This window comes from Peromyscus californicus, unplaced genomic scaffold, assembly GCF_007827085.1.
Source record: "Peromyscus californicus insignis strain IS unplaced genomic scaffold, ASM782708v3 Scaffold_15__1_contigs__length_86483966, whole genome shotgun sequence".
Classification (NCBI taxonomy): Eukaryota; Metazoa; Chordata; class Mammalia; order Rodentia; family Cricetidae; genus Peromyscus; species Peromyscus californicus.
In genome coordinates this window covers 50,667,352-50,680,364 of record NW_026294447.1, presented here as the reverse complement: position 1 = coordinate 50,680,364, position 13,013 = coordinate 50,667,352, and the positions used below count along the sequence as shown (strand labels likewise).

The 13,013-nt window shown below is 31.9% G+C and overlaps 1 protein-coding gene across 1 annotated transcript in view; it reads left to right on the top strand.

Annotated features, from left to right (window-relative positions):
* Positions 1 to 13,013, top strand: part of Tc2n (tandem C2 domains, nuclear) — a 47,798-nt gene that overhangs the window by 16,233 nt on the left and 18,552 nt on the right. Inside the window, exons 4-8 of the mRNA XM_052738796.1 lie at positions 6,030 to 6,194; positions 7,117 to 7,208; positions 8,462 to 8,537; positions 9,439 to 9,539; positions 11,132 to 11,248. Of these exons, the coding sequence (XP_052594756.1) occupies positions 6,030 to 6,194; positions 7,117 to 7,208; positions 8,462 to 8,537; positions 9,439 to 9,539; positions 11,132 to 11,248 (551 nt within the window). The remainder of the gene's footprint in view (positions 1 to 6,029; positions 6,195 to 7,116; positions 7,209 to 8,461; positions 8,538 to 9,438; positions 9,540 to 11,131; positions 11,249 to 13,013) is intronic.

Sequence of the window (13,013 nt, the reverse complement as noted above, 5' to 3'; positions counted from 1 at the left end):
AACAGAGCAGGAAGCTGGCTGATGACATTTTAATCACATACAGGAAGCAGAAAGAACACAAAGTGGAGCACAAACCCTCAAATCTCTCTCCTGGTGGCAATGGTAACATACTTCTCCAGCAAAGCAGTAGCTCTTAAAGGTTCCATAACCTCCCAACCAGTGCTACCAGTTGGGGACCAATAGTCCAAATACATGAGTGAATGGGGACATTTTTCATTCAAACCACAACAGAATGCTTTAGTATTGTTTTCATAGTTAAAAAAGTAAGAAATATATAGCAATAGATGACAGGTTTTCTTTTGTTCTTCTAATGTACTTACTGGAAAACAGATTGAATTTTGAATTACATAGTTAAAAATTGCTTAACTCTTAAATTATAGGCTCATTGAGGACATTGGAAACCATATATATATATTCATATATATCCATCTATCCATTCATCCATACATATATATGAAAATTACTTAATTAAATGCAAGAAAGTCCTCTTGGAACCCAATTGTAGAAGTCAAATATATGTATATTTGTGTGTATGTATGATTGATGAAACGAGATGAAGGAGGCAATTCGGAAAAAACAGACCACTATCAATAATAATTAAAACTTTTTTTTTTTTTTTTTTTTTTTTTTTTTTGGTTTTTCGAGACAGGGTTTCTCTGTGTAGCTTTGCGCCTTTCCTGGAACTCGCTTTGGAGACCAGGCTGGCCTCGAACTCACAGAGATCCGCCTGGCTCTGCCTCCCGAGTGCTGGGATTAAAGGCGTGCGCCACCACCGCCCGGCTAATTAAAACTTTTTTAAGTATTAGAAATTTGTTTTGTCCCATCATTTACCAGCTAATGGGTCTGATTGCAACTGTCCCTTTCTAGGTCCTTACTTCACTGACAACAGATTTTATCATTAAATTTTGAAAAAAAAATCAATGCCTACCTACATATCCACTAAAGATGATAGACATTTTGGCTTAAAATTTTTCAACTGTGGTTTTTAAGAGGGGTAAGCTATCATGTAGTATTACATTTCATTTTGTAGCACTGTGGTTTAGTAAACTGAGAGAAATTCGAGATGAACCTTAAATATCATTGTGTACTGTCTGAAGGAAAAATTTAAATTCTCTAGTGCTTTACTTAATATAAAAGAAAGATGAAATGAGAATACTCTTACATTTTAGAGATAGCTTATAAAAATAATGAACCATCTTTCGTGGTACTGAGGATCTTTAGTAATAATAATAATAATAACAAATTTATATATTGTATTATATACAAATATACTTTATATATAATATAACACATATATAACATTTTGTATATGAATATATTTATATTTTATGTTATAATAATAAAATAATTCCCTTAGGTTTGTTGCTACTCTTGTTGCCATAAACTAAGACTTCTAGTAACATTTTGTTTATGTGCTAAATGATTTAAGTGTTAGTTTATAAGGTATATAAATAATGGCTCTAAGACATCACAACTCTTCAGAATCTCCTTGCCTCTGTACTGTAATTGGATCATGCAGTATTTGAACCAGAGTGAAGATAAAATTTCATCTCATATCTCATTTTATTTTTCTTTTTTGAACTCAGTGTAAATAATTTGTTGTATCATTTAGCTTAATTCAGAAAATACACAATTCATTTTGTGGGTTCAATTTTAAGTAGGACAAAGTAGGACAGAGAATCAAAGATGATAATTTAAACTTTTAAATAAATTTTTGTGTGTTTTGTTTGTATAAACTACGTGTGAGTGCATATTTATGTTTGTGTGTGTGTGTGTGTGTGTGTGTGTGTGTGTGTGTGTACCTGTGCACATGCTTGTGGAGGTCAGAGGTTGACATTGGTTGTCTTCTAATGCTTTCCATCCTATTTTTGAGACATTGTCTCTCCCTGAGAGCTCTCCCCTGAGCTCACCAATTGGCTGCATTGGCTGGCCAATGGGCTCTGGGAATTCTCCTGTCTCTGTCCTTTTAGAGCTAGGGTGACAGATAAGTGCCAACACACTTCGCTTTTATGTGGTGTTGGAGATCTGGAGTCAGGCCCTCCTGTATGTAAGGCAGGCACTTTCTGACTAAGCCATCTTCTCAGCTCTTAAACATTTAAAAATATATGTGCATGTATATGGGTGCATGCATGTAAGGAGATGAAAAGATATCCTCTGGTGACTTTTTTTAGTAATATCATCTGCCTCCATTGAGAGAGGATCCCTCCCTAAAGCTTACCAATTAGGCTGGATGGACTGACCATCATGTCCTCTTACCACTGGGATTACAAGCACACACATATATGCCTAGCAACTTTGATGGGTTCTGGGAAATAAACTCAGATCCTTGTAATTATAAAGTAATGGCTTTATTAACTTAGCCATCATAATTTAAACCTTTGGAAAATCTTAGTTTATACTATATTATTATTAAACCTGAAAGGAATTTTTAAGTTGCTTTAGCTTTTTAAAATTGGAAGAGATCTTACATATGGAGGAAAATGCACAAAACAGAAATGTAAAACTCAGTGATGTATTAAAAAGTAAAATACATATACAGGCACTACCCAAGAAAGGAAAATAGAGAATTACCAGCAAGCCTACCTCTTATTCACTGAGGGTAATCAGTATCACAATTGTTATTATCATAATTTTTGTTTTTCTTCTTAATACATATGCACATATTCTTAAATGTTGTGTGTTTTTTTTTCTGTTTCCAGGTCTTTGTTTATTTGTTTAGTTTTTCTTTTATTGAAAATAAATTTTTTTAATAGAATGTATTCTGATTTCACTCCCCCGCCAACTCCTCTCCGTTCCTCCCCACTTCTGCTCCCATTCAGATTCATATCCTTTTCGTCTCTCCTTAGAAAACAAATAGGCATCTAAGAAATAATAATAAAATAAAATAAAACAAAAACAAATCAGAGTAAGATAAAACAAACAGAGAAACAGATCCAATGAAAAAGCACAAGAAATATATATAGTCACAGAGACACACATGTTCTCACACACAGTAATCCCATAAAAACACAAAACTGGAAGCCATGCTATGTATGCAAAGGATCTGTAAGGTAAAATAAATAAATGCCCTAATATAACATTATGAGACAAAGAACCTCCAAAGATGCCATGAAGTTCATTTTGTGTTGGCCATCCACTGCTGGACACTTAAGAGTGAGTTCTTTTCCCAATGCGAGTTCCTTGGAGAAAATTAATTTTTCATTTGCAAGTTGTTACCAGTTGGAGAAAGCTTTTGGGTTAGGGATGGAGACTCCTTCTAGTACAGACCTGTAGAGGCCCTGTGCGTGCTGCCACAATCTCTGTTATATGTGCATTGGTCATGCTCTGTTTAGAAGGCTTTTTTTGTGGGGGGGGGTGTCATCCATCTTTGGCTCTTACACTCTTTCTGCCTCCATTGTGTTAAACATTATCTTTATCCATTCTTCTGTTGATGAACATCTAAGCTGGCTTTGCCTAATTTCTGGTTATTGTGAATAGAGCAACAATGAACATGGTTGAGGAAGTAGGATGAAGCATCCTTTGGGTATATGCCCAAAAGTGGTATAGATAAATCTTGAGGTAGATCAATTCCCATCTTTCTGAGGAACTGCCACACTTATTTTCATATTGCCAGTAGAAGTTCACACTCCCACCAGCAATGGATGAGTGTTCCCCATACTCCATATCCTCACCAGCATGAACTGTCATTTGTTTTATTTATCTTGGCCATTCTGACTGGAGTAAGATGAAATCTCAAAGTAATTTTGATTTGTATTTTTCCGATGACTAAAGATGTTGAGCATTTCTTTAAGTGCTACTCAGCTATTTAACTTTCCTCCTTTGAGAATTCTCTGTTTAGATAGGTACTTCATTTCTTAACTGGGTTATTTGTTTTCTTGATGTCCATTTTTTGAGTTCTTTATGTATTTTGGATATTAGCCCTCTATCAGATGTGTAGTTAGTAAAAAAAAAAAAAATCTCTTCCCATTCTGTAGCCTGCTGCTTTGTCTGAATGATAGTATCCTTTGCTGTACAGAAAAGCTTTTCAGTTTCTTTAAGTCCCATTATTAATGGTTGTTCTTAGCATCTGTGCTATCAGTGTTTTGTTCAGAAAAGTCTTTTCTTGTTCTGGTCTTTATTTAAATGAAATGACCTAGTCAGTATATATTCTTTTGTTTATGTATTTTTATCTTACATCATGCTTATGAGATTTCATTCAAGTAGCTAGTAATTTTAGTGTTTTCATATCCAAATATAAGTATGCCTTATAATCTATTATTTGTTCTAAATTGCATATATATATATATATATATATATATATATATATATATATATATATATATATATATATATATATATATATATATACACCACTGTAAAGTACTTCTTGTGGCAAATATATACTAATTTTTCCTATTTTACTTTTGGTGGACATTGGAGTTTTCTTGCAATTTTTGGCTACTAAAGATAACAATAGATGTGAACCCTCTTGTATATGTGTCTTACACATATATAGCAATTTCAGCTCTATATATGTTTGGAATGACATTTTTGGGTCATAGAGTATAAGTATCTTCAGCTTTAGTAGAAATTACCAAACTCTTTCACAATGATTGTATAGATTTACATTCCCACCAGCAGAATACAACTGTTTATATTGTTTTATTTTCTTGCCAACACGTTATTGTCACTCTTTTTAGCTTTAACCATTTTGCTTACCTGTGTACCTTTCTAGACTTTAAAATCATGTTTCTTTTATGACTTAAGATTTATAGCCTTCCTTCTAAGTGCCTGTTTAAGTTGTAAACCAATTTGTGTAGAGGTTTATCTGTTCCCTTCTTGACTTTTAGAGGCTTCTCACATAATAGGCCAGTTATATTTGATTACATGTATCTTCTCCCACTCTGGGTTTCCTGTATACTTTAAGTAGCCTTTTGACAAAAGTCTTTTAAAATTTAATATAGTTAAAATACTTTTATGATTAATGTTCTGTGTTTGAAACCTTTCTTACAAATAACTTAACTGTAGAAGGTTTATTTGTATTTGATGTTTAGTTTAGATCTGTGACCTACATATAATTTAAAAAAAATAATTAAGATTAAATTCTTTTCCCCCATGTCAGTATTCAACTAACATTGTAGTGAAAAGACCATCTTTTTTTCCACTGCTATGTGAGGTCATACTGTTTATGTATTAAATATCCATAAAATAATCACTCTCTCAGGGTCTTGTATTCTGTTGCATTAATCTGCTTTTCTATCATTATACCAAAATTTAATTCTTTATACCCAGTACAAAAATAAGTTTTAATTTTTGTTTTTCTTCTTGTTCCTTTGTGTATTAAAAGTTAATTTTTATTTATATGTATGTGTTTATGTGTCTCTGTGTTTGCCGTGGGTAAAAGTTTGGGTGCCTGAGGAATCCAGAAGAGGAAGTCAGATCCCCTGGAGGTGGTGTTACAGGTGGTTGTGAGCTGCCTGACATGGGTGCTGGGTTCTGAGTCCTCTGGGAAAGCAGCAAGTGCTTTTAGCAGCTGAGCTATCTCTCAAGTCTCTTGCTTTTCTTCTTAAAGGTTATGCTAAAAATATTCTTGGTTCTTAGTATTTCTATAAATATTTTCTATTAACTTTGTTGTTGATTTCCAACTTAATTGCACTGTGGTCAAAAATGCTTTGTTTGACTTGAGTCCTTTCAAATAAAAGATCTGTTTAGTGTATCTTATTGCACATGGTCAATTTTTTAAATGTTGTCTTCTTTAAAAAATGTATCTAAAAATCATTTAAAAGAAGTTATATATTTAAGTAGAAACATAAGATGAATTTCAGGCCATGAACTACAGAATTATCTATAGGGCAAAGAAAAATACTGAAAATTTGCCAGTCTGTCTTAAGAGCAGGATTCTTGGCTCATTCCTTACATAAATCATGCAATTACAATTCTATAAATGTGTGCTGGTTAAGGCATATGTTTTAGTATCATTCGTCATGAAGTATTTTTAACCTATTCCTTCAGTGTATCAGCTGTTGGCTTATAGAAACACTTGCTTTCAGGATCTGCCAGAGCATCTTTTGGAGATCAAAAGGCAGAACTTTGCAGTTCATTCTACCATGGACCCAGCTATGATGTGTATAATCCATGCTATATGTATCAGCACTTTTCACCTGATTTAAGTAGGCGCTTTCCTCATTTTGAAACAACAAAAAAGTATGGATCTGGTAAGAAAACATTTTTGTGCTTGTCCTCTGGGCTTATCTTTAAGAGATTTAGAAATTAAATCTAAAACCCTAGCAAAAATAGTTATTATTATGAGCAGGTTTAAAATAAGAACAAAGCAAACTTCACAAGTGTGTGATATGACTTCTCTTTGGTGTTATTGGTGTAAAATTTACATATATTTTATGTTATATATTTAATAAATTTTACAACAGATATTTATAATATTTTATTTTTCTTTTCCAATCAGCTAAATGAATTGAAGAACTCATGATTGGAGGTAGACACAAATAATAGAAAATAACTAGAATTTTTTAGTTTGATATTTGAGACTCTATCAATTATATAAACTACCATATGTATCTCAGATACATAAATTTTTTAGGTTTTTAGGTTTTACAGGTTTATATGCATGCATATATCAGCATCACTGAAAATAAAATATTTTCTTAAGGGCTGCTCTCTACTTAGCACTGTGTTAGAATACACACTTAGTGTGCAGTATTGCTTTTCAAAAAGATCTTACGGTTTGAGAGGAGAACTAGAAATATAAGAGCACATGGAATTCAGGATTGAAATGTTATAATGTTATATGTGCCCATTAAATAGTAGTTGAATTACATTTAACAAAGAGTACTTAAATTGTATTAAATTATTTTTTCTGGATGAAGGACTGGGGAATATAAGCAAAAACGTGCTTAAAATTTGATGTGGATATGAGAATGTATTATTTGATTGCTATAGACTTCTGTTTTAAAGATTAAAATAATTGAAATTTTAAAGATTTTTATCAGAATTTCTGTTTATATAAATTTGTATATAATATACATGATGAATTCCTATAGAGATTTGACTTATGACAATTAGGTAGAATGTCACTATTTCATTCTTATTACTGAAAAAATACTTTTATCCCTTTTTTAGTTTGTGATTTAAGGACCAGTAAACTTCCTGGTTCCCCCGGGCTAAGCAAATCTATGTTTGATCTTACAACTTCACCTCAACGATTCATCCAGGTATATAATATTATATAATATAATTATATAAATTTCATTATATGTGAACTTTTCAAATAAAAACATCAGAACTGTATGAATTACATTAGGAATCACATGTATTTCTGTGACTATGTGTGTTACAATACCTGAGGAGTAAATACTTGACGTTTCCTATTTTCATTATTTTAGGAAAATCTCAGTGATTAATAAAAATAATTATATTTGCTTCATTTTGTGTAATTTTATATCTCTCAATTGGTATGAGCTTAAAGTTCCTGAGGCAATTGGGATTTGTAATCATATAGTTAAAAGTACTTCTTTGCTTATTGAACATAATTGGACAGTTACTAAAATTAGTATTCTATTGAGGTATAAGACTTCAATTTTTCAATTATGCTAATTTAGCATCCTTTGATAGTTTAAAATGTTTCATGTTTTGTTTAGCTAAGTTCTATTTGAAATTAGGGAATAAGCCAGAAATGGTACCTCATGTTTGTAATCCCACTAGAGGGCTGAGGCAGGAGGATCATTTAAGAATATGAAGCTAGCCTAGGCCACATAGTAAAACGATGTCCGTAAGCACCAAAAAATAAAAAAGAGAGACAGTGGTAGAAATAAGCAAAATTTAAAGACAAGTTATATGTCTTTCTGTAAATGAGAGGAAAAGCACCTTGAACATCTTCGTATATATACTTACAGACTTTGCTTTATGTTGGTGGAGAAGGTATGCTTTATAAAATGGGCATGTATTCTAAATTAGCCTTAATAACTCTATCATTAGTTTTAAATACTTAATGCTTTACAACAGCAGTCATTTAACATACATCTGAGTTGTTTGATGATTTTGTTAGATAAAACTGTCAAAGCTTCACCCCCTAGAATTTTGATTCAGTAGTACTGTGATGGGTTCTGAATTTTTATTTGTATGAAGTTTGCATGATGCAGATGCTCCTGGTCTAGAGGGACTATGCTTTGATAATCCCATTTTACACTTTTATAGGTTACTGGACACTTCCAGTAATGTATGCAATATGAAAATTAAGACTAAACCAAAACTACTAAAGGCTTTTCCAGTGTTACCTACTAAGGCATTTTTTTGATGCATGTTAGTTTCCTCTCCTACAAAAGTGGGACTTTCTGACTGATAACATTGATAAAGTGATTAACATGGAGTTTGATATCAAGGTATTTATTGGGGCATAAATGTGAAAGTTTTTAAAGTTTGATATGCAGTTTCTGACTGAAGCATGTTTTTGTTGTTGTTGTTGCAGAGACATGACTCATTGTCCAGTGTGCCTAGTAGTTCTTCTTCAAGGAAAAATTCTCAGGGCAGTAACAGAAGTCTGGGTAAGGAATGCAGTAACCTATTTATACTGTTCAGCAGGTTATTTCTATTCAGTAATAGTTTGACAGTGTTATAATTGGATAAAGGAAAAAAGTGTCCTATTCATTTTATATGCTGGTTATTGAATCTATGTTGACAGTATTATCACAAACTCAGATCAGATAGACCATGACTCAGCGTTCAGGCAATAATGAATATTTTTTAAAGTAAGCTATTACATATCTTTTATTTGTTTTATATATTGGCGTTTGTTTGTTTGTGTTTTAGACAGGGTTTCTCTGTATAGCCTTGGCTGTCCTGTAGACCAGACTGGCTTCCAACTCACAGAGATCTGCTATCCTCTGCCTCCTGAGTGCTGGGATTAAAGGTATGCACCACCACCACACAGCTTATTTGTGTTTTAAAGTATATGGATTAAGGAACTTTCAGAAGCACATAGACCTTATAAGTGTGGTTTGCAAAGACTTGCAGAGTTTTAACTCAATTCCTCACATTGTAATTTTTTTAAATTCCTAAACTATATACATTCTTAGTATATTTAATATCTAGAACTTCACTGAAAATCATAAAAGTGTGGTTTTTGTCTTATTACATTGGACACTTAAAAAAATAAATATATCAGTTTTTGCCAGGCATGGTGGCACATTCCTTTAATCCCAGTGCTTTAGAGGCAGAGGCAGGCGTATTTCTGTGAGTTCAAGGCCAGCCTGGTCTACATAATGAGTTCCAGAATAGGCAGAGCTACATAGTAAAATCTTGTCTCAAAAATTCAATATATATTCAATATATATATATATATATTCAATATATATATATCTATCTTTTAAAACTGGTTTATATCAAAGCTTAACTGAGTTAAAAAGATTGCATGGAGTTTTTATTTTTTTGTCCTTTTTAATTCAGATACAATTACCCTATCAGGAGATGAAAGAGACTTGGGGAGATTGAATGTGAAATTGTTTTATAATTCTTCAGCAGAGCAGATCTGGATCACAGTTTTGCAGGTAAATTAGTGTAGTTAATACTGATTTTTATTATTAAATTGAATATTTATAACCTACAAGTATCTAGTATTGCTTCCTCCTGAAGAAGGGGTCAGTAACTATCTTCCTAATTTAGGATTCTATTGTATTTTGCAGAGTAGACTGTTTAATAAAGCTTTTAACACTGAAAGTGCTAGAAGAAAACAGGGAAAGCTTCAAGATACAGGCATAGGTAAAAACTGTTTGATTAGGACTCTAATAGCACAGGAAATAACTCCAAAGATTAACAAGTGGAATTTCATAAAATTTAAAAGTTTCTAAACAGCAAAAGAAACTATCAGCAGAGTGAATGGACAGCCTATAGAATGGGAGAAAGTCTTTGCCAGTTGTACTTTAGACAAGGAGTTAATATCTTTAATATATAAAGAACTGAACACATTAGACATCCAAACCCTCAAACTGCCAATCAATAAGTGAACTAAAGAACTGACAACCCTTGAAAGGAGGAGTATAAAAGGATAATACATTCTTAAGTAATGTTCAGTATCCTCAGCCATCAGGGAAATGGCTATCATCAAAAGCAAATGAGAACAAATACTGATGGTGAGAATGTTGAGGAAAAGGAATCCTTTGTGGGAGTGTAAACTGGTGTAACCACCATGTAAATCATTGTGGAGAAGTCTCAGAAAACAGACAAACAAAAAATAAAACTACCATAGGACTCAAGTACAAGGCTTATACCGAAGGACTATAAATCTTACTATAGATATACTTGTTCATTCATGTTTATTGCTTTTCTATTCACAGTAGCAAGGAAATTAAATCAACCTAGATGTCTGTCAGCATATAAATTGATTATAAAAATATGGTACATATACATAATGGATTTTTGGATTTTATTTAACCATATTAATGAAATTGTGAAAATTTCAGGAAAAAGGGTAGATCTGGAAATTAACAAGTGAGATAAACAAGACTCAGAAGACAAATAGTACATGTTCTCTTTCATATTTGGTCCTTGATTTTAATTTTTATGTTTGTACTTATATGGACATAAGTTGGGAAATTAGAAAGAAGACCATAAAGAGGGGTGTTTAGGACTTCTGTTTTCATTAATTGTTATAGAAAAGAGATTTTAAGGAAAGAGGTTAGGGATAATAATGGGATACATGTTACTTAAAAGCTAGAAGATGACAGGTACAAATGAGAGGCATGGCAAGGAGAGGAGTAGAGGAAGAGTAATAACTAAAACAAGATATATATGAAAATGTCATGAAGGAAACTTAATGGGACTCTAGAATAATGTCAAAATATTAATATGGATGAAACATGAAATCTTAGTGTTCTAAAATTTATTTAAAAATTTAATAAAAAAATCATTGACTCAGTAGGGCATGGTGGCACACACCTTTAATCCCAGCACTCTGGAGGCAGAGGCAGGTGGATCTTTGAGCCTGATCTACATAGTGAGTCCCAAAACCAGGGCTATGTAGATAGGCTATGTAGATATTCTCAAAAAAGTTATTAACTCAATAAATATAACATAAATATTTGTATTGTCAGAGTCCTTTGTAAAAACATAAATTATGCTTTTAATTCATTTTTGTTTTTAGTGCAGAGATATAATTTGGCCCTCTAGTTGTGGAGATACTCCCACAATTTCTGTAAAAGGAATTTTAACTTTGTCCAAACCAGTGCATTTCAAATCTTCAGCAAAAGAAGGTTCCAATGTAAGTGGCTCTTTGTGTTTGCATTTTTTTCATTTTTTTCATATTTATTTCTTTTATTTATGTAAAATGTGAGAATAAAAAAGTGTTTTGTTTTGGAGAAGCTAAAATGATATACCCTTGCTTTTAAAAGATAATTTTAAATCCTAAGTATTTGCTATTTCATTGTCCAGTATTAAGATGAATTTAAAAAGAGAACTGTAATTACTAGAATATGTAGAAGATTAACAGTAGGTAAGAAACTTCTTTACTTTTCTTGCTCCCAACACTCTTTGGCTTTGAAAAGTATTTTCAGAATTGCAGTTAATCTTATTCCCCAAATCTTCCAATTATTGCAACTAGAAGGTTTATTATCTTGAGTTTTGTTTTATAGATTGTTTTCACATTAATTTAAATACATGCCCATTGTTGTCTTTTGATATAATATGATGATATGATATGGTCATATGGAAATGAAGAGATCTTTTAAAATTCTTCATATTTAATTGTGTATGTGTTGCTTTGTGCACATAAGTGCAGTGTACATTGAGGCCAGAAGATTGCATCTCCTGGAGCTGAGGTTAACAGGTAGCTGTAAGCCACTTTATGTGGGTACTGAGACTTGAACTCAGGTCCACTGTTAGAACAGTATGCATCCCTAAGTCATCTTTCCAGCCTTGAAAAGATAGCTTTTTAAAAGAATGTGTCATCTTAAAATAATAGAATTAAGAAAATTCATTTTAATTATTAATAATAAAATACATATTGATATTTTTACTTAATATGATTAAGAAGTATTTTATTGAAATTTTTTTCACACAATGTATTCTAATCATGCTTTCCACCTTCCTCAACTCCTCCCAAATCCTCTGAACCTACCCAATTCTATACAGGAAATATTTTTTAATTACTCTAAAACAGTGGTTCTTAATATGTGGGTTGCAACTCCTTAGGGTTGCATATCAGATATCCTGAACATCAGATATTTACATTGCAATTCATGACAGTAGCAAAATTACAGTTATGAACTAGCAAAAAATTTTATGGTTGCAGGGGTCCGCACAGCATGAGGAACTGTATTAAAGGGTTGCAGCATTGGTAAGGTTGAGAACCACTGCTTTTAGAAAATTATTTTGGCAACATATGTCAAAACCTTAAAATATCTATGGTTATTAACATGGCTATTTTACTTCAAATCTGTTTCAGGAAAATAATATAAAATGCAAACAAAAACATACATAAAATGTTGGTAATTTTGTACGTAGTAGAAAAATTGAAAAAAAAAACCTAAATGTCTCTATGGAGAAATGATGCACTCAAGGATGAACATTTTCTGAATTAAACAATTTTACTTTATGATTTTCAAATAAAAGTAAGTTAACTTAGCAAAAGTTAGAAAAACTTTCATCAATCTTTAATTTTCAAAATTTATTTTCACACATCAAGTGGTTTGGGAGATCCTTATTATGGAAAATATGATGTGTACCAGCACACTTGCACTGTGTAAGACTGTTAAATAGTTTATGTGTAATATTTTATTGGTATAGTTCTATAGCTAGATAATTTAAAAGAAGAAGCTCAGTGATTGAGAGGCCAAAAGGAACATAATTCTGTCTGATGAGATATTATTATAATATGAATTAAAGTTTGGAGATAATATTCATCATATTTGTTAGTTGACTAGATAACCTTGATTTTTCAAAAAGCTACACTAAAGATGTAAAGTATATATCACAGAACAATCTAGTGTTCAGTCTCTTTTAAAGAGAGACTTAAAGTTTCTTTATGT